At 46.7% G+C, this 21,735-nt stretch overlaps 1 protein-coding gene across 14 annotated transcripts in view; it reads right to left on the reverse strand.

Annotated features, from left to right (window-relative positions):
* Window positions 1–21,735, reverse strand: part of LOC116951953 (adhesion G protein-coupled receptor L2-like) — a 350,495-nt gene that overhangs the window by 56,598 nt on the left and 272,162 nt on the right. For 11 of the 14 annotated variants that reach the window (XM_032970874.2, XM_032970862.2, XM_032970866.2 and 8 more), the window contains 5 exons: window positions 17,590–17,628; window positions 11,980–12,163; window positions 11,519–11,641; window positions 8,544–8,752; window positions 5,127–5,300 (listed from right to left, as the gene is read on the reverse strand). In XM_032970874.2, coding sequence (XP_032826765.1) covers window positions 5,127–5,300; window positions 8,544–8,752; window positions 11,519–11,641; window positions 11,980–12,163; window positions 17,590–17,628 — 729 coding nt within the window. The remainder of the gene's footprint in view (window positions 1–5,126; window positions 5,301–8,543; window positions 8,753–11,518; window positions 11,642–11,979; window positions 12,164–17,589; window positions 17,629–21,735) is intronic. The other 3 variants (XM_032970875.2, XM_032970867.2, XM_032970863.2) reach the window with 1 other exon arrangement.

The raw sequence follows: 21,735 nt of genomic DNA on the forward strand, positions 1-21,735 counted from the left end.
TTGAGAGATGGCGATGGCTTGGAGAGGTCTTTGTCCAGCAGTAGATAGATAATGGCTGATAATGATGAATTGTAGCTGACGCATAACAAAAAACATATCAAAGGGTATTTCTGATTAAATGAGCTTTGGGCTGTGCCAATATTCTCGGGCAGTAATAAGCTGATGGTGAAATTGTCCACATTTCTATGGCAAAGACCAATTTGGAAAAATTGAAATGCATAACCAATGCCAAGATGGCAGATTTTTCTGGCCAACAAAATGGTTCTTCTACATAGCCTACCAAACATTTTGATTCATGTTCCATCAAAATTGGTTAAGGATTACAGCCGTTAGAGTGATGACAGACAGACGGGAATCGTGATTTCAATGCCTTCATTAATTTTAATAAAAAGGCTAAAGTGCTGTGGATTTCAACTCAAAATTAAAATATTTTGCTGCTCAAGCGAGCAATTAAGCAGTGCTAATCTCTGTCGGTGGTGCTGTGGCGATGTTGGAAACTCCACATTTGTATGGTGGGGGCCAATCTATCTTTAAGGTCACCATTGTTGACTGATGGCCTGAATTTGAACCCGGAGGGGAATTTGAACCTGCAAAACTCTCGCGACGGCATAGTAACCACCCAGCGAAATGCCATCTTTGCTCTGTGTTTCAAAATGTCAAAAATCGCAAGCGTGCAGCTGAAGAAACACAGGGAGACTACGTGCGACAGCGTGTACGTGACGTTACGAAAGGCAGACGTTTCAACACGAGGGAAAGGTCAGGACACGCAGTGCGCGCGGATACTCGAGTGCGATTTTTATTTTTACAAAACATTTTTATTTCACCGGGTATGGCCCACTGAGAGCTACGTATCGCTTTTTCAGAAGCAACCTGTCTATCACAAATGATAACTCAGCGAAGTGGATTATCGTGTCGAAATGTATGGCAGTAGCCAAATAGCCTAAATACATGATGATTCTAAATATGGACGGAAAAACCGGAGCACCCGCACAAAAATCCACGCGACCATGGGGAGAACATGCAAACTCCAAACATACGGGTGTCAGGGTCGGGATCGAACCCACGACCTCCTGGATACCAGGTGAGGTAATTAACATCTCCCCACTGTGAGCACAACGCCAGGATACAGAGCCAAGACGAATGTACTAATTAGGGAAAACCGAAATGACACAAATAAATTAGGCGAGGCCAATCCGTAAGAGATGAAGTGGCGATGTCCAAGCACAATGATGGGGGAGTCGGGCGGAGAGGGAAAGCGGTATCGCCAGTAACAGGTGTCGGTTTTCAATGAGCGCAATAGAAATGCCATCACATCCCACCCCATCAGTCACCTTGAGGGCCCTGCCCAGAATTATTACATTAGGCTGTGCAGAATGTCAGCTTATTGATGTATTGATGCAACAGTTCCTGGCACAATCTCAGGGCTCATAAAGACAGATGTGTCTTAACCATCCATTTATCATGTTTACGCTGTGAATCACCTATCAGGCATCCTCCCTCCTGGGTGAGTATCGCGAGGGCTTGCAGTTGGATGCGCAAGAGAGCCGTGACGGCACGTGTGTACACTGTGCAAGATGGAAGGTGTAATAATCAAGCAACACATTTATATACTCGTTTGCGGTAGTTATCGCACTGTTCATTCATCAAGCGGAAAGAGAGAAGAGTAATATTCATGAAGCATTATGCTTAACTTTATATTAAATACACTGTCACGTAAATCTTCTTCCCTTGCTCACAAATGCTACGGTGAAATTGAATGAGACGGGAGAAACATACGTTTTACGGCATGGTATACATCCTTGTAAAAGTGCATAATATATCGGGAGAGACTATAATAGATTGATGGGCTGTAATGGAATGACGGGGGACAGAAGAGAAACTGGGCAGAGGTTTCGTGGAGACAATACTCGACTCCTCTGCTATTCCAGGTGGAACAATATCAGACTCCATTTCGACTCCACGTGGGTGCCTCTTTGCTTTATTATCCCCAAGACGACCTCCTCTGTGTCCCCCACCCACTTGTAGAGTCCATTGGTAGCTGTGTGTTCAATTAAATAGCCCATTTGCTCAGCCTTAGCTTACACGTGCTCTGATTTAAAAAAAAGATCCCTCTATCTAGTCTGCACTGGCTATGTAATGTGTGCTCTGCAATTGTGCAGTCCACAATTGAGAGTTCAGGCTTGAGTAGCAAGCCTTTGCGGGAGTGTGCACACAAAGACAAAGATTCCCCCGTTATAGCCTTGACAGACTTGGAGCGAGTGCTGTCAGCGAGCGCCTATGAAGGCTGGCACGGCACACGAAGGGGTGGGTGGCCAGCACCACGCCGGGCTGCCTTTGTCTCCCATTGTTGATGTTTAAACAACGCACCATGTACTCATTTGAGGCTGAGTCGACCTAGGGGAGGTCCGAGACCGGTTCAGATAATCGTCACTGGCGGTGTCCTTGAACGGGATTCGAACTCCGGTTACGGGGTCGTAGCACAGCATGCTAACCACTACACTACCGCTCCCCACATTGATGCAATGTGTGTGTATACACACACACACGCATAAATTTGGTGCTCACGGTCCCTGGTATTCGTAGGCTCTTTGTGTGAAGACAGACAGAGGGAGGGGAGGGAGGGAGATTATGTTTTCAGCTGTTTTTTTTTACTTTGTATATATGTAGAACTTCTTTCTCACCATACATAGCCAACCGTGCTCATCGGAGGTGCGGGGGAAGGACAACAAACTAAACAAAAAAAGCTGTTCTAAACAAATGAGTTTTAAAATCCAGATTGAAAAGTGCATAACTCCAGTGGCTTCCCAATATCGGAAGGAAGAGCGTTCCAGACGGCCGCACAAGCGCATCTGAAAGCGTGCGATGCACCGCCATTGGTTTGGCGTTACCTATGGTCGGGAGACCAGCTTCTCCGTCGCACGACCAGTGTTCGCTTTTCACAAAGTATTCGCCCTTCGTATCATCTCCGGAGTGAGCGACGGTGGGCTGAGGTGAACGCACAATTGTGCCTCTGGACGCGCGATCTTCAGAGGAAGTTTTGTGCTCTCCTCACTAAGCTGTAGCACGCTGAACCAGTCCTTTTTTTTCCTTCTTATTTATTATAAAATCACACTTAATAAATCCTCCGTAGGGGTTTTCAACTTTTTAAGCCAACTTAATGGGCTCATTTGGCACGCAGAGTCCAGAGAGCAACAGAGCAGTTAATGAAGTGTAGGGAGCACACAACCAGACATCCTCTGTCTCACCCACCCGGAATACTGATGACTCACTCGCCTCTCAGCCTCCGCTTGGGAGGAAAACATGCAATGGATAAGGGCCACGCCCCGAAACATCGCCAATTAAATATTTGTCAGTTTAACACGTAGGCTTTCGCGACCAGAATTATTCATAATAAAGGTTTTTGGGTTAGACCACATTCATAATAATCCAAAAACATTTATTATGGATAAATATTTGTCCTTTTATTAAGGCCACAGTGTTATTAATGAATGTGATGAGTTTGTTTTGTTACCTGTGCCTCTGCACTGCTGACATCGCAGCAGCAGCAGCAGCATCATCATCATCAAATGATTAGTTTAATTTTGGTGGCAAAGGAAGGTGGGCCACACAATATTTATGAATCTCACAAACCCACAGGTTGCGCTGTCAGACGGCCGGGTGAAGCGAGTACAGCAAGTGGGTCGCTTCTTGCTGTGCGGGGCTTTGACTGCTATCCCCCTGGCATGTACACCTCTGATTAGCACGGTTGGCTATGTACACTGCATGTTTGTGTGTATGTTGAACTTCTTTCACACCGTACGTAGCCAACCGTGCTAATCGGAGGTGCGAACTAAATTCAACATACAAATGTGCGTGGTTTAGTTTGTCAGGGCATTCGATTTGCCCCCTCCCACGCTGAGCAAATCACCCGTTGACACTCATTGACATCGAACAGGCTACACGTCCCAATGATGGACCCTCCCACAGAACAATATTCACACTCACTGGGTCTTACCTGGGTAACAAAACAAATATACTCACTGGAAATTAACTAATATCTACATAGACATGGAATAATCAATTCAAAGTGTAATAATACAACAATCATTTATTTATCCAGAAAAAGGTCTCACCGAGTCTCAATTATAATTTTTCATGAAGGTCCTGCATTGGGATGTTTGGCCATTTCGTTTTTTAAATAGAATATGTAACTTCACCCACCACGCTTACACGGGGATAGGTACCCGCAGCTCCGCAACAGACTTCTATCACCTGGCCACCTTATATCAGCCGAGCGGCTTCAGAAGTTTCACAAACTAGCGTACGTGATCAAGCTACCTATCTCTCCAAAATGCTGGGGTACTCCTGGTTTTGAGACTAACGCATAGACACAAAGAGTCTCGTGGGACGGCACACACATGGTGGTGGAGGAGCCAATGGCATCTTCCTGGCATGGGTTAATCTCTCCAAACGATGACAATTCCTGTCACGTATGGCATTTTATACCAACTCATACGTTCATGTGTACAGGTCTCATAGTCAGAGCGAACAGCTTTGCGGGGGGAAGCCTCCACTGAATTCCTGAGGTTCTCATCGTGCTCCGCCTGTTCGACTTCCACTCGAACAGGCAATGACCACCACGTCTGCCAAGGGTGCTCTGGTTATTTGGTTCAGTGTGCACCATTGTTTTCAGGGCAGGTCTAATCCAGGGTGGCTCAGTGGTTAGGATGGCGATAAAAACATTTATTGGGAACGTCGCCGTTTGCCCACAGCGCTCGCTTTGGACCAACGATGCTGGCGCTCAATTTCAATTAAACTAAAATCTTTTTTTCATTTTAACAGGTAAGGCCGACTGAGTAATATAGCTCTTTTTCAGAAGCGACCTGGATATCACAAATGATAGGTCAACGAAGTGGCTTATCATGTGGAAATTTATGGCAGCAGCCAAATAGTCTAAATACATGTTGATTCTAAACGTGGAGGGAAAAACCAGGGGACCCGGAGAAAAATCCACGCGATCACTGGGAGAACACGCAGACTCCAAATATACAGCAGGTGTCAGAGTCGAGATCGGACCCACGACGTCCTGTATAGTTAACATCTGGCCACCGTGGCTTTACCAGGTGGGGGATGATGGGTGGACGTACCTCGATGTCACGGCGCGCCATGAGCACCGCGAAGTTGGTCAAGTGGTTGCAAGCGCAGGTGGTGTGGGAGGCGTTGGTGGACAGCAGTTTGCAGCCGTGGCTCGACCAGTGGCCCAGCATTGTGTGCGACGAGTAGTTCCAGAAGGAACAGTTGGGGTTGAAGTTTCCATCGGACTGAAAATCACGACAGCATTCCCGCATTCGTTACCTTCACGCTTGATCAATCAACTGCTGGACGGAGGCCTCCTCCCTAGTTTCTCGTGGTCCTCCAATGCGAAAGAAATAAATGAAAAATACGTTTAAGGAAAATAAACTCTCAAATGTTAAACACTGCTGTTCAGCTAAATGATTACGGCTCGGTGATGAATTTCATAAACGAGTGTTCATTGTGTTACAAAAATGGCCAGTAGGCTTTCCACAGTGTTTCCTTAACTCGCAGAGTGTGTTTTACAAATGTGGATGCAACGCAATTGTCACTGTTTTTACAATCCATCTCTATGACTGCAAATCCTCAAGAGAATTTGTAATTCCGAGAGGTTCTAATTGAAACTAACCATGGGTGTTGCGTATCGTGTGGACGTTTTGCGAGAAAAATTTGAAGACTCTCAACAGTCCTGGGTAGAACTCCATAAACAAAAATGTGCTAAGAAAGCCCGTTCATTATAGACGCGGACTTCAACGCTCAAATTTAACGTGCAAAGGAAAATGTGTCGGCGTGTAATGTGTTGCCGTAAGCGGCGCACATTCCTAAATCACCCACAGGTCACAGGTACGATAGTCGCCGCAAGCGCAATTTATTACGAGCAAAACTTTCAGTCCCATAAAAAAAAAATGAGATATGCCGAAATTTAATCAGTTAGTCTACATGTCCGTATTCATAACGCTGTCAAATTACGCTATGCCAGCTTAAATTACACTGTTGCCGTAGAACGCTTCACTTGATTACCGCGACAATAGCCACCATCCGCGCATGCAAACACGGGGGGGGGGGGGTGGGGGGCTACGTTAACGAGTTAGCACATTTTACAGCCAGATACAACGCGACAAACACCGCTGGTGCAGTAATGCAGCACAATATAAATAAATATATGCAGTGTCTACATGCAAGCCGCATCTCAAGACGTTGTACAAATAAGGAAGGCAAATCGTGCACACGCATAGCTTCCGTAACGCGTTCCAACGTTGTGTTCTGCCCCAACGAGGAGGAAATAAAGGTCTCCGCGCAGTGGCTGCCATCGCTGCACTGCCGTCTGTTGGGGGTGGCCACGCTGTCTCAACCCTTGAGGCTCGATGATCCCCAGCGACGACCACGTGTCCACACATGCAGTTCTACTGAGCTGGTGGCTTTGGCTGAGACCGAGGGCATTCGTAGACGCACCGCACATATCCTTGCGTTGTTAACCCTGTGCGACCGTCCTCATCGGTGTTTAATTAGGGACAATAACCTCGCACGATGTGGGACGTGGTAAGATGACGTCACGTGAAATGACGTCATAATCTTGGCAGGCAAAGCAAACATACTTCTGCATTGGGTATTTGTTGTTATGGGTAAACCCTTGATCATTGTCACCCAATCTTACATACAGTCAGATGGATAGAACCGATGCATTCATGCTTTCAACCTAATTATTATTATACTTGTTTATTGGTTACAAATACACTTTTTTAGGAAGGTCCTGCCAAGTGTTTCACAGCAGGGGGCAGTTACTGCTGTGTAATCATAATTGTGTTATTTGAGGGTACATTTTCAGCATTGGGATGTTTTTGGCAATACCAGTGAGATTCTATGGGGGTTTATTGTTAGTTATGTATCAGAGGAATCCGCAGAGCCCAGAGTAGACCCATGCAGAACACGTGGCCAATATACAAATCCCATTTCTGAAGGCGGCCAAGTCGGGTATCGAACCCAGGTACTTCTTGCTGTGAGGCGCAAGTTCTACCGAGTTGGGAAGCATTGTAAATAGTTGATTCTTGAACTGAATCGTCGTGACCCTGAATTACAACAACAACTCTGCGAGGTTGTGCATATGGTTAGAGTTGTACACAAAGCGCAGATTGTCTATGTCTTGATGTTCATGATCATTTGCAAACTTATTTTTTAAACCAGACTTTTTCATATGCCCCTGTCTATCCATGAAACGTATCCTGTATTCCCACACCGTATCTGTATGTCACTGACAAACCAAAGGCACAGGTCCATTACATAAACGCTTCCTATTCACCAACCTGACCCAACAATCACATTGCTCGCTCCTTCTGAAAGGGTTACGTTATTCTTTCACCATTCTCTTCACCAACACACAGCTGAGGAAATCAGTGGACGCATTTTGGTTTTGGTTACATTACCGTACATGAAAATGGACGTTGATAATTGAACTCACTAATTATATATCCACTTGATGCCATGCATATAAAACACACTTCAAAGCAAATTAAAGGCGGTGTTATCTTTCAGCATGCTCCTGGTTGGGCCTGTTCTAATATAAAAGTAGAGCACCCTTTTTGCTATTTTTAGAGCGGCAATCGGCTCTGCCAGGATCCTGGGTTTTATCACGATGACGTTCCTGCTGGTTCAACGATAAATGCTGTGGAACTTGAAATGTGTGAAGATCTTCGTTGTGATTAAGAAAATCAGCAGTGAGAATCTTCTCATTAAAAATCCATCTGTCACCAATTGGTGGTGCCAACGCAAGCGAGCGGTGGGTGGGTGAGTGGGGGGGGAGCACATCTTTTAAAATTATTTCGCACGATTCCTCATCGCATTGAAAGTTTTGTGCAACGGCAGGCGGTACATAATAACCCATAATGTTTTATAATTTGAATTGCAATTAAATAAAACATTTTGACAGCTTTACATCTTTATAATCACGAGTAGGATAAATCGCATTCAGGGATGGGTTGTCATGTGATAAGAGCCCTCGTCTCACATTGAAAAGGTTGACTCTGCTCGCAATTTCTCGTTGTCCGATGGAGAGTCTGGGTCTCCATCATCGAATGTGGAATTTCCACTGTTGGCTGGCTCACGGCCACCAATAGTGATTCTCTCCTGCGCACGTGCGCACCGGAGTCGATGGGCAGACGTAAAAGTGAATGTGGATGCGCGTTCGCCACCTGTCGCAGGATTTCACCATTCCAGCCCCACAACTCATTGCGTGAAGCGCAAGTACACGCCCCCCGCTTCGCAGCGGACGTTAAAGACCTCGCTACGTGAGCTGTATTTAAAAACGCACAAATCGCTCGATTGGGAAAACACGTGGCAACATCACCCCCCACCCTCCAACCGCGAAAACAGCGCACGCCGCGTTTGCGAAACGTCGCGCCTTCGCGAAGAGCCTTCCGCGAAAAGAACGGCGCCAAACACCGACCACGCCGCCGCTCTGCGGGGGAGGCGCCCCCCCCGCCCCCACCCCTCCTCACCTGGTTGTGGCGCAGCGTGAAGACCACGGGCTCGCTGAGGAACACGCGGTTCAGCTCCTTGTTGATGGAGGCCGAGATGATGCGCGAGCTCACCGCCAGCGAGTGGTTCTGGCCCGTCGCGTTGTTCAGTGCGTTCCCCACGGTGGCGTTCTCCGTGCTCAGGAAGGGAGCCAGCTTGTCGTACAGAGTGAACACCAGCTTCGTCACGCCTGCAGAGACCCAGCACACGCAAACCTCGTGTCGCCCGGCATTTCCTTTTCCCGCAACATGACATTCGCGGGGCGGATCGTTAAAGATGCAGGAGCCGTCCAAAATTTGCGTCGGCACAAATGCACCTGTTGCCCCACCACCAATGTCACCGCCGCCACCATCGAGAATGCGTGGGCAGGACAAGGCCCGTCGTGCCAACCGGAGTGGTCCACGTTTCACTGCGTTTTAGTGCAGGCCTCATGAGCAAGGTCAGGTGGGTCACCCGGCAGCTCTGACGATGTATCGTGACACCGCCAGCAAAAATAACGATCCTCAAGCTACCAGTATAGGGGAAAACCCCTGTTGCTGCTCCTGCTTCTGACAGCGATGAGTTTCAGTCGAAACAAAATATTAATGACAGTGTCATCTGTAATTGGCAGTTTGGGAAAATATATTGTGATACGGGATGAGAAAGTAAGGCGCAATAAACAGAGCAGAGATGTCATGCAATCACAAGCGCACACAACACGGCTGCATTGTTCCTTTCGTCGACGTGTTTATCCCAGGAAGATGCGAACCAAAAATAAATATCTTTTACTTTGTACGAACACATCTAGGATTTATATCTGCCAGATGCGAGTTTGGTGCTTTGTTAATCAGAAAAAAAAGAAATTCAAGTCACGGCCGTGCGCATTTCATTTGTACTCCTACAATGCCCTCTTAGTTCCGTAGCCCTCAGACTTGAAGCCCACAGCTCCCTCTGATGTGCTATCGCGTTGTACCACGCGTTTCTCGTCATGATGCCCCGACGTTTTGCTCCAGCATGGCGTGACGTCTGCAGTTTTTCTCGATGCTCTGGGGCAAAACTTTGGTTATTGCGTCGACGAATTTTGCGGTGCCAAACACGAAAACCACAACGGGCGAGCGAATCGGCACAACCGCAAAATCCTACGCAGGAGAAGTCTCCTATCGCCTCGATTCACGAGGTGGGACCTCTGCGGCCCTGGCAAGGTTACGACGTGCGGTGCAACGTGCCAGCTGCTCCATGGTCGTCCACTTAGCTCAGCGCGAGGAGGGGAATGTGAAAACCGACTTCTGGTCGGTTTTGGGCATTTGTGACGTGAATTTGTGGTTGTTTAAAAAACAAACGAGGACAAGGTGCGGCCATGCAATTACCCGCTGATGACACTCCGGGCAGAAGGAGTCTCCCCACTAGTGGCGGCTCGAGAAAGCCCCTACGGAGGGTGTTTCCGCCTACACTGCCACACTGGCCAGGCATCTGCTAGGAGGTAGCAGTTAGCCCCATGTTACCCCACCATGCAAGACCTGCTAATCGACTCACTGTGGTGTAATGGCCAGAGCGGTGCGTCGCCAACTGAGCAGATTCAAATTCCTGCATTGTCACAAATCAATGTTCGTTTTGATGTAATACAACGGCACCTAATTGTTTTCTGGGTTGCGTGCCTCTTTTAATCTAAGACGCACAATGTGAACGAAACAACATATTTACGGAGCTGTCCACATAGCACACAAACGCCCTTTGTTCCAATGATTGACCGTCACGAGCTGCCTACATCGGTACATTTTTTCTCAACGTGTGCAGACCTGGGGGCACAGTGTTGGTCCCGCGACCTGCCGGCCATATGCTGTGTAAATCAGGGGGGGGGGGGGACATGACCATAATGGTTTAATAAAATATTAATTTCCTTTTATGCCACGAACAAATTGTGTTTGGAGTCCGTGATTGCCGAGTGGATAACAGCAGGAATGACTTGCAAAGGGCAGCCGAGAGAGCATTACCTATGCATCACCCACATTCCCCAAAAATATGTTGTGCAGGCAATGTTGACAGACGATATTCATGAAAATATAATGGTCCGACGTTTACGTGTCGGAATAAAAAACACGTTCTACATTGCAGCCGTTTCACTCTTTAACAAATGTTAAAACCAAGCTCCCGTCATTCAACATAAATCTTTGTTTTAACCGCGAATCAACGCCGAACAGGTGTTGCATGATGCTCAGATAAAAATAATACTATTTTTTTCAGAAGTCAAATTTAGTTTACATGCAATGAAAAACGCCGTGTAAAACAAGACGATGATGACGACGACGATTCTAGAAGTTTACATTGCAACGGCTCCGACAATGAGGTTGATCATATTAATCATGTTTACTTTAATATAGCGTCCTCATTCATGCAAATTGCATTTCTCACAACTGTTGAGGAACCCAAGCTCTGCAAGTACGCTATATACTAAGATGTGTTCAGCCAATTAATGGAGTGCTTATACATAATGTTTATATACTGCAAGTGTGTTTACAATGGAAACCCTATGATGTTGATGATTACAGAAGAATGTTTGTCATATTTTTAATGCAGTCGATGAGTGTGGTGATTTTGAGAGACCGCAATATTGCATGCAAGAGACAACCCACAGTTTTTCATTCTCGAAGCAATTAAGCAATTATGCGCTAGATTTCCGATTACGAACACCCTCATGGACATTTAACTCGAATACAAAGGGAAGCAAAGCGACCGCTAAGGAGGTAAACAAAAAAAATCCTACCGAGTCTAAATGTCTCCACACTCAAATGAGCAAATATAATTCTACGTCATTTAGCTTCGCCAAATGTCAGAGAGATTAGTGAGCGATGTTATGCAGGTGAGTTTGTAACCCCCCCCACCCCCCTTTTATTCATCCACCCCCCACCTGGGCGGCTGCCGTGGGGGGTGGGGGGGGGCGGGGGTGGGGGGAGGAGGCGGTGGGGGGGTCCGGACGCACCGTTGCGGCTGTTCTGCTTGATGGTGTTGGCGGAGAGAACGATGGAGTCACCATCCTGGCCTCCCGCCGGGAAGGAGTAGTCCCGCAGAGAGCCCTCCGTGTTGAGCACCAAGATGGAGAGCACTGCAGAGTCGTGCGGGGAAGGGGACCGGCACACCGTGACAGTGAGCAGCGGCGGTAGATGAATGTTGGGGTGAGGTGAGTGCGGTGAGTGAGGTGAGTGCGGTGAGTGAGATGCGTAAACAGCCACACAGGGTATGGTCAGCAGCAGTGGACACACGGTGAGCGGTCGCACAGCGATATGCACACTGGGAATTTACGGATATCAGGGTGGTCCGTCGACGCTGCCCCAACCATGAGCAACTCCCATCTCTCCTCCAACTTCAACAACAACATCAACGACAGCAACCTGAACTCCCCGGCACCTCGCGGCGCGAGCCGGCGCGCAAGCAACGTCTCACCGATGTTGTCGGTCGCAATGGAGACGTTGTCCTGCTCCATGAGGTTCTCGGCCAGCACGAAGGCGCCCTCCTCGATGGTGTCCACCATCATGGTGGCGGCGTGCGTCTGCTCCGTGTCATTCATGTCGCGCCAGGACTGCAGGGCGTCCGGCTTCAGCAGATTGTTCACGGCCTCCACGATGGCCTGGGCCGAGACGGGGGCGTTGTCGACAGAGCGCGGGGACACGCGGTTACTGACGCACGGCCATCGAGCGATTATTCGATCGTGGTCAATGGCAAAACCCCCATGGCTCTGGATCTCTCTTTTGCATTATTGTACTCGATCCGTTGCCTCCTAGTTATGTCTACATGCAAGGTTTAATTTCAGCCAGGTCTGTTGGGGTCAGTGACCATGAGAATGTTTCTGCGCCCGAAACAGCACATCCAGAACGACCTGTCGCTGTGGCCGTGGCTACAGCTTGGTCGGGTGGCGCCTGCTCAAGTCTACCGGCGACACGGAAAATATTCCGTGAGAAATGAATCGCCTGGATACACGATACATGTGCTTGATGGAGTTAGCGGCCATTGCTTGTGTGGCCATAATTCAGATCATGGCTTTGATTAAAATGCAGCCTCGGCAAGGAATAATATTGTTTAACGGTGCTGAAGCATCAAGGGATAATCAGCTTCAGGAAGTGTAGCTACCCGTTTGAATCGTGATGATTGGTAAATATAATTTAGCTGAAGTTTTCATGAAAGGCTGAGCTAAAATGTAAAGCTTTCACGTTTAAATGGTGCTCATTAATTAAAGATTAATAGTTTAATACAAAACAAGTCCCATTATTCAAGGAAATCTGCTGTGGTATAAATGTGAATTATTGTATACGAGTTTGGGCAGCCCACTGTAGACCAGCTGGAAGAAACATCTTAATTGGAACTCACTGCCCAGTACAAAGCAGAAGGAACAAGATTCAAATTTGCCAAAGGTAACAGAGCAGCATGACAAGTGAGGCATGAAGAAGCCTGGCTTCAATGAATGTGTTTACAGCTGCAATGTCTGGTTCAAACTTTTGTCCAGGTCCATGACAATAAACCAAACCAACGATTTCCCACGTACAATAGCAGATTCGCAAGCAATATTGTTTTGCAGAATCTCAGAAAATAGTGCTTTGTAATTTCTGGAGAAGTGAGCAAAGACTATCCACCGGCCAATACCAAATCACCTTGAGATGTCCTGCCTCCCCCACTGATGGTGCTGGGGGGCATGGGCATATTTTCACGACAGAAACAGTGGCCAGCATTCGAATCAGAGCCTATAACTTAGTAATTAACGACACCCTGGTTACTTATCTGACTTAATTTGAGGCAATTGATGTCAAATTTTAATTTAATGTCGCCAAGGTTGAAAACATTAATTTACAACAAATTCTTGTGAGGGTGTCCTCTATCAATATATAACTCGGGGAAACATGCAGATTACATTGTTGAAGGCGCCGTGGGAATGAGTCACAATTATACTGTTAATATCTGTTCTTGATCAATAAAATCTTGGAAAAACGTTTAACTACAAAATAATTTTGATTTCAAGCTTTCGTGACTGCAGAAATTCATATTCTTAGCTCTTTCAGTAAAGTCACGTTGAAGGGAAACAATAAAATAATAAAAAAATATATATATAACAATAAAAATTATCACGACGTTTCGACCATAACACAAACGGTTGTCATCAGGCGTGTCGGTTCGCATACATTTATTTATTTATAAACGACGTATTTATTTATTTATTTATAAAAAAAACGTCAGCGCCACACGCAGTGATTTGGCAGTTTATTTAGAAGGACTAGTCCATCTATGTTCTGAAAAGAGGAGGGGGGTGACGAAAAATTAATGTATGCTGTCTGAAAGCCACTGTAAGGAAAGATTTGATTAACCATTTCAGGTCTTAATTGATTGTTTACGCTTACAGTGGCTTTCAGACAGCATACATTAATTTTTCGTCTCCCCCCTCCTCTTTTCAGAACATAGATGGACTAGTCCTTCTAAATAAACTGCCAAATCGCTGCGCGTGGCGCTGACGTTTTTTATAAATAAATACACCGTTTAAAAATAAATAAATTAATGCAAACCGACACACCTGATGACGACCGTTTGTGTTATGGTCGAAACGTCGTGATAATTTTTATATATTTTTTATTATTTTATTGTTTCCCTTCAACGTGACTTTACCGAAAGAGCTAAGAATACGAAATAATTCCCCTCTGCGAAACTATAATTTGAAAACTTTAAAAATATATATTTACAAGTTTTCCTTTGTCACTTGCAACAGCCACAGCACCTGTGACCCAATTTGTGTCAGTGAAACATTTAACTGACAGCTGGATAAGACTTAAGGCTTCACATTATATGGCTGGAGGAGAAAAACGGGAATTGGTCAAACTACAAAATGACAAATACACCACGGGTCCAAGGGAAGGTTGGCCCAAGTCCACATGGTACAGTTGAACCAGACAAACTAAGTACTGAGGCAGATATTGTTATTTATTAAGAAGTAAAAAAAAGTCTAGATTTGTGCTCAATTGTTACACAAAGTGTGCTACGTACTACACTGGCAGCATATATATAAAATTACGCGTGATAATTCATAGCCATTAACAATGCATGGCTAGATGAAGACCTTACCACGTGGGGGATTGTGAAGTAACGAAGGGGCCTACGACCAGTTCTAATATCGCTCAAAACGATATCAGCGCATGGCCGGGAATCGAATTCAGATCGCCGGCTTCATCGTGCAGTCCGCTGATCACTAGGTAAATACTTTAACCCTGTTATTTATTTAAAGAGGAAATAGTGGCTGAAACGAACAGATGACCTTTGTGCAGTGGTGCTGAGTAGTGTATTGCAAATCGTCCCACACAATGAGACTCACTCGTTAGACACCTGCCAGTCACAGCAGAAATATGGGCCCAACTACTTTTTTAATTATGGTTACTAGCTAAAGTGACTTGTGTACAGACCCCAAGATGCAATCAACACGTTGACTGCTGTTGATAGCGATAAATTATTAGGGACGATCAAAGTAGACACAAATACAAATGTGTCTTTTATGCTATTATGATTCTTGGTGGGAAAGCCTCACCGAATCTCATGATTCTGTTTTAGAAAGGTCCTGCAACGTTTTCGCAGCAGGGGGGGGACGATGATTGCGATGTACAGTACATCCAATCTGAGTAATTGATCAAATTTGGACCATGACACCAACACGCAATGCCCTATTCTTGTTCAGGACACTCCAGGATCTCTCACGCCCACCGTGAACGAGGCAGTCTGGAGTATTTTAAGGTTAATATGCCCGCAGAAACAACCAGGATGGGCTGCTGGATTTGAACCCTGAACTCCTGCACTCAGCTTCACTGTTCATGGCCCACTTTACCGCCGCTTTAAGACTCAGCTGAATACCGTGCCGTTAAAGAGCACCGGTTGAGGCTGGCAGGACACATGAAGGAGCGGTGTGGCTGGCCCCATGCTCAGCAACCTTTGTCTCCCCAGGGATGCACATGTTTGCACTCGGCACTGTACACTCAATTAAGGCTGTGTTGACCTAAGGGAAACCCCAAGAAGACATTATATATGACCGGGAATTGAACCTACATGGATAAGGATGGTAGTGCAGTGTGTGAAACAATGCATTCATTGCTTCTCGTAACACAAGGATCCCCCGTATAGCCTTTAAAATACCGGTGGGGCAGCTGCTACGAAGGCTGGCACGGCGCACGAGGGGGTGAGTGGTCAACACCATGCTCAGCCGCCTTTGTCTCCCCAGTGGTGATGTTTTTACACACCGCACCACTTCCTCATTTAAAAATAATTTTGACGAAGTGAAGGCCCAGGACTGGTTTAGATATCTGCCACTGTTACGGGTCATGAGATGGAATAGAACTCGTGTCACTAGGTTCGTAGCGAGGTGCGCTAACTGCTACACTACCGCTCCCCCAGGACACACAATCACATGCATACACAAACACAGACACAGATGCACACAAAGACACACACAAAAGAGGCATATCCACTTGCACATATAATGACATGCACAAGCATGCAGGCTGCACAAACATGCATGTACATAACCTGTTTGTTTGGCAACGCATTTATGCCCACACGTACATGCATATGAACGTACATGCACACACACAAAGACATCTGGAAGAGTTGCCAAGGAGAAGAGGTTATGGCCTCAGTCTTGCAGGTAATTTGAAGTCTGTTGCACTAATTAAACGGTACATTTTAAAGTATAATTAATATAAAGTGTTTTTTTTATGTGTTGCAGGAAAAGCAGTTGACTTACAAAAGGTCAAGAGTTAAACGCCTGCTTGGCTTCAACTCTGCCTGCCATGCCCCTAGGGGGTTGGTAAAATAGGTACAGCTTTGTGGGAAGTCAACAGCGGGTGTCCTTGGACGTAACCAGCTCCCACCATCGGGAGCAATCTTAATTTGTATAACTATAGAAAACACTGCGACTCGATAGAGCATTAATATTTTAAACAAGTAAAGAATTGATTAATTATTCCGTCCATTCAAATGCCACTTGTGCGAATACTAAGACGTTAAACGATATCTTTTCAGTTGCAATGCATGCTAGCGATGTATACATAAATAATCATATTTGACAGGCCAATTGTCAATCCACTGCTGGATAAAGGCCTCTCCCATGCTGTGCCCATCACCACAGTTGTTTCACCATACTTCACCACGCCAGTCAGCGCCACGGATCGGTGGACGCTACATCCTGTTAAAACATGTATTTACATTTTTTCTCTATCAAGTTAGCGCCGATAAATATTTCAACAGACCTGCTGTGAACAGATATTTCATTTGCCAAATTGGGGGGGGGGGGGCGGTAGGAAGGGGGGGGGTAGGGCAAGATTGCCTATGGCGGAGTGAGGTGGCAGACACCAGCGTGGTGGAGCATTTTGGGTCAACGTTATAACTTCTCGGCCGTACAAATGCCCGCCTGCGCTTTGGGCCAAGCGGCTGACACGACATTGGGGAGGGGACAAAAACTACTGACGGCCGCCCCGCTACACGCGCACAGCTATGGGCACGCCGAAACTCCCCGGCTCGCTTTGTGCGCAAAAGCTCGTGCATAGAGACTCAATTTGGATGCGCACGGCACTCAAGGCGAAGGAGAGCGCCAAGTGGCAGCCGTCTCTTCGATTTGCGGAAAAGTCGTTCGCGCGCAACGACACGAACGAAGGCCGCGGGGAGACAGTCGGTAAGCGCGCAAGCTCCGCACTGCATGCATCGGAAATCCCGTACACCTTCCAAGACGCGAACGCGGAAGCTTCCAGCGACTCCTTTTTTTCTGAGCGAGGAGCATAAGAAGAATGCGGGAAGTGCTCGGGACAGTGGAGCATGCAGGCATATAGGTGCTATAGAACATCCAAGAGACACTGGCGGTTTATGATGTGCAAATCCATTATTTTCCCACACGATGCAAGCATTCAACACAGGGAGATTATGAAGCGGCCAAATGCCATTCGTAAAAAAGTCATTCGCTGCATCATGCTTATTGTCACGACGCCACGGAGAGATAAAAGACAAGACACAAACACGGCGAGAGTCGAGGGAAGGTACCTTGATGTACGCTCTGCACAGCGAACCTCGCTTCTGCAACTGGCAGCAACAAGGGAGCAAAATACAGGCACAGAATACTCTTAATTAATCACAGCAAGAGGCACTGGGAATCGCTTCCTACTCGAGTCTTTAACAAACCCAATACACAAATCACCGGGCTAATTACAGGCTAAGACAACAGGAATCAATCTTAATGCCTGCGTAATTTAATGCGCAAGCTTAACTCTTCTCTCTTAGTGCCCGGGACATAATGACGGACGACCGTGAGCAGAAACACAGCAAAAAACAGCGGCAACAGGCAGCAGCCAAGTGCCGGGGACAGCAGCTGGAGCTGGCCGATGCGTTGGAGCAAAAGTCGGGCATGGCTTGACTCTCCACGTGGGGACACTCGGCCACATCACCAGAGGAGTGTCCTCAGAGGGGACGTGAGAGTCAATGCATTGTGCACCTACCTAACCAGGTGAGATGTCAATGCATTGTGCACCTTCCAGCCAGGTGAGATGCCAATGCATTGCACACCTACTCAGCCAGGTGAGATGTCAATGCATTGTGCACCTACTTAGCCAGGTGAGATGTCAATGCATTGTGCACCTACTTAGCCAGGTGAGATGTCAATGCATTGTGCACCTTCCAGCCAGGTGAGATGTCAATACATTGTTCTGGGTAATCGACAAAGTGTAAACAGATTTAGCGGGTTTTGTATTGAATAACGTTAACTGATTCCACAAAGTAATGTAAATTACATTAAAAATGATAATGATCGGCAAAACAACGACGCGGGTGGAACATTAACAATCATAACGCGCGTACCATTATTAAGAAATGAGAAACTCATTAAACAATTCCAGGCTGCACGCCAAGTTATATGTATTCGAGACATTGTACTTTTGACACCTCGGTGGGTTTGTGGAACAAAGCTGCTGTTCGTGGTTTCGGCGCACCGCGCAGACAGACCTGGCCATCCCTTGGCACCGCATGATGGTGGAACGGCTCTCCTCTATTGTAATTGTGATGATGGTGATAAGTGACGCTTTGCTACGGTGACGACTACAGCCGGTGGTAAACAACGCGACAACATTGATGAGCGATAATTCTCGATAAGAGACGATTGGTAACGATTGTCATACTAGCGATAATATTGTTGGTCGTGATTCATGGCAATGGTATTGATAATGGTGATGACTTCACGATTATGATGAAACAAGACAACATTGTCCATGTTTAAAGAATACGTTTGCTTGCGGTGCACTGTAATCATTCATTGTGGGTCCCATGACTAGAGTCACAGTGACGAGAGGTACGACGACAAATCGCGTCATGGACCACGGCACCACGACGGCCCTGGTGAGACGTGCATGCTCATGGACTTCACCTCGTGACCGTTTTTACCCTTGGACACCACAATGAGCATCCAGGTGTGCAATGAAATATGAAGTCTGACCTCGTGCCTTATTGCAAGTGAACGGGTAAGGCATTTTGGTGTCAATTACTGTGTTCAAGTGCACTCCTGGGAATATTTTCAATGAGGTGTGTCTGTTACCCCTCCGTGCTGGCACGTCCATTGTTCACTTCAACAAACAGAGCTCTCCACAATCTAGGCGGCTCACTAAAAATCCACGTGAAGACCACAATCACCGTTTAAAGGTGCTCCTCCTTGCAGCTGAAAATCATTACCTCCGCGAGTCAAAGTATACCCGGTGGCTCCCGTGCAAGCATTTTCTTGTTATCCAAAAACACCGCCAAAACAAAAAAAATCCGCGTTGCATTTCCCCCTCCCCCCCCCTCCCTCCTTGTTTTTTGTCCACGGAGGAACAACGGCGGGGTGAGGGCGGGCGGAGAAGCGAGGCGAGGTGGATTACGCATCATTTGGATGCACTCCACGTGGCGCGGGCAAGCGACAGCGGGGAAGCCCACGACGCTGTGAAGCAAGAACGGCCCCTGGAGAAGTAAACCCTCGCACTTCGACAACAGCTCCTGCGACTGGCGCCGGGCGGGGGCGCCGCAAACAAACAAACAAACAACTCCCGCTGCCGTTCATTTCGCTTCAACCGCCGCCTCGCTTTTGAGCCGAACCGAGCCACTCGCCGTCGCACAAAACACAGGGCCGTGGATATCGAGGAGCGACGCCGAGTTGCCCGGCCACATTGTCGACACTAAAACGATGGATGGTGCCGGAGGGTTCACCCGGCCAGTGGTACGGTGCTTCTGGGAGCGTGTGGGCTAGCAGACAGAAGGGGGCGAGTTCAAACCACAGTCGGGGGGGGGGGCGTCACCTCAAGTCCGTCGTTCCTCTGGGATTAATAAAATAACTACCAATTGGTGGGGGGATTCATTATTTATATATTTTAGGTGACATCGCAGAAATAAAATGTGCCTTGTAAAACCTCCTCCGTACGACACAGCCAATGAATAAAGTTGTCACGTGGACAAACGTGACAATTTGCCACAGCTTCAGCAGCACTAACCGTGTGCTGGATAGCGATCCACGCTTATTTAATTAGGTACGGACCTTTCACTGATCGTTACAACCAGCATCTTCGGCAGTTGCGAGATTTGTAAAAATCTCGTCAAGTCTCGGGCCTTATGACACCCATTTTACTTACGCGATCTGACCAAAAATGTTTTTTTCCCTACAGTTAATTACGAGCCATAATATTGGTAGTGAAAACCTACGTGTTGAATTCATGGGGAGGTAAACTGTGGTTGTCTCACGAAAAAACTCACCTCTGCCACGGGAATGTGGAATTTCCGCCACTGGCTCAGGGCTGTGAAGAGGAGATGGGCACTACTCCACGCTCTACTGGGCTAGAAATCCAGATCGACTTCTGTTGACTTCTACTGCAGTGTTGGATAAAAAATAAAAATTCTTCACCCGTTTCCAAAACTCTTTTTACCGAACCTGAATATTTTAGAAACAGATGAAGAAGCCAAGTACTGAACGTCAGATCATCCTACAATGCGACGCTCCGCGGGATGGAGATGAAATATAATGAAAGACATTTGAGAGGAACGGTGGAGCAGCCTGGACATCGCGGCCAATTTTTTTCGTGAATTTTTATATCATTAAAGAAACCAGAATTTAGTAGAGAGATTTCAGAAGAAAGCCGGGCGTAATGCACCCTAAAAAAATGAGGGAATGAACGAGGGTGTCCGGGCTCACTGCCCTACCATGGTGGGGGTAACGATTGGTGGGGGAAACGATCGGTGGGGGGGTAACGATTGGTGGGGGGGGTAACGATTGGTGGGGGTAACGATCGGTGGGGGGGTAACGATTGGGAGCAGTGAATATAAGAGGTGGGGAAGAAGATGGCAGAAAGGGGAAGGGAGGGGCAGCTACGTCACCAAAAAAGAACGAGAGATACAACAACATGAATGCGATGTCCAAGTTTGTCAATATTGTTATCTCCCAGGGGCAACGGTCACCATTTGTTACGGAGGGTGGTGTAGTATTCAGAGTCCATCCCATCTCCCTTCACCCCCGGCCTCCATTATACCGGCTATTCATGCTGGGTAGCGGAATGTGTTTTGAATGGACGCACGATTTGCCAGTCGTGAAAGCTGCTTACCCCTGTGATTTTCTACAAAATGGAATTGTTTGTCGAAAGTGACTATTTTCCTGTATATTTTATTGTGATTGAAAGATAAAAAAAAAGTTCCAGTCATTCTTAATCCACCGATGGATGAAGGCCCTTGTCAGTGATAGAGGAGGAGTTTTTGTTCGTACCAAACTTTGCCACCCCGATCAGTGTGGTCGGGTGCGTAGAAGGGAAACACTTTCTCATGCTACTTGCCACCGATGTTTAGCCATGGCTTGGAATTGAACCGGGGTCGTTGGGTTCATAGCGCGGTGTGCTAACAACTGTACCCCCGCTCAAATTCCGTGCAAAAGATACTGTTCGATAAGCATTGTTTGTGACACATGCACCATGTAATTTCACCGTTGAAACTTAGCTGTCCGACATCATGGTTTACTGTGCAATTTATAATGTGTGTTGTGTGTATGAATTGAATGTATGAAATTTAACAATTTAATATTCTGGCAGGATTAAACATTGATGCTCAGCAAAAATTCAAATTAACCAAGTTAATATTCACGTAATTTTCAAATGTATTTTAATCCATCCATCCAGCCAAGCCTCAAATTAT

Source organism: Petromyzon marinus, chromosome 44, assembly GCF_048934315.1.
Source record: "Petromyzon marinus isolate PM22_M1 ecotype Great Lakes invasive population chromosome 44, UKy_Petmar_22M1.pri1.0, whole genome shotgun sequence".
NCBI classification, from domain to species: domain Eukaryota; kingdom Metazoa; phylum Chordata; class Hyperoartia; order Petromyzontiformes; family Petromyzontidae; genus Petromyzon; species Petromyzon marinus.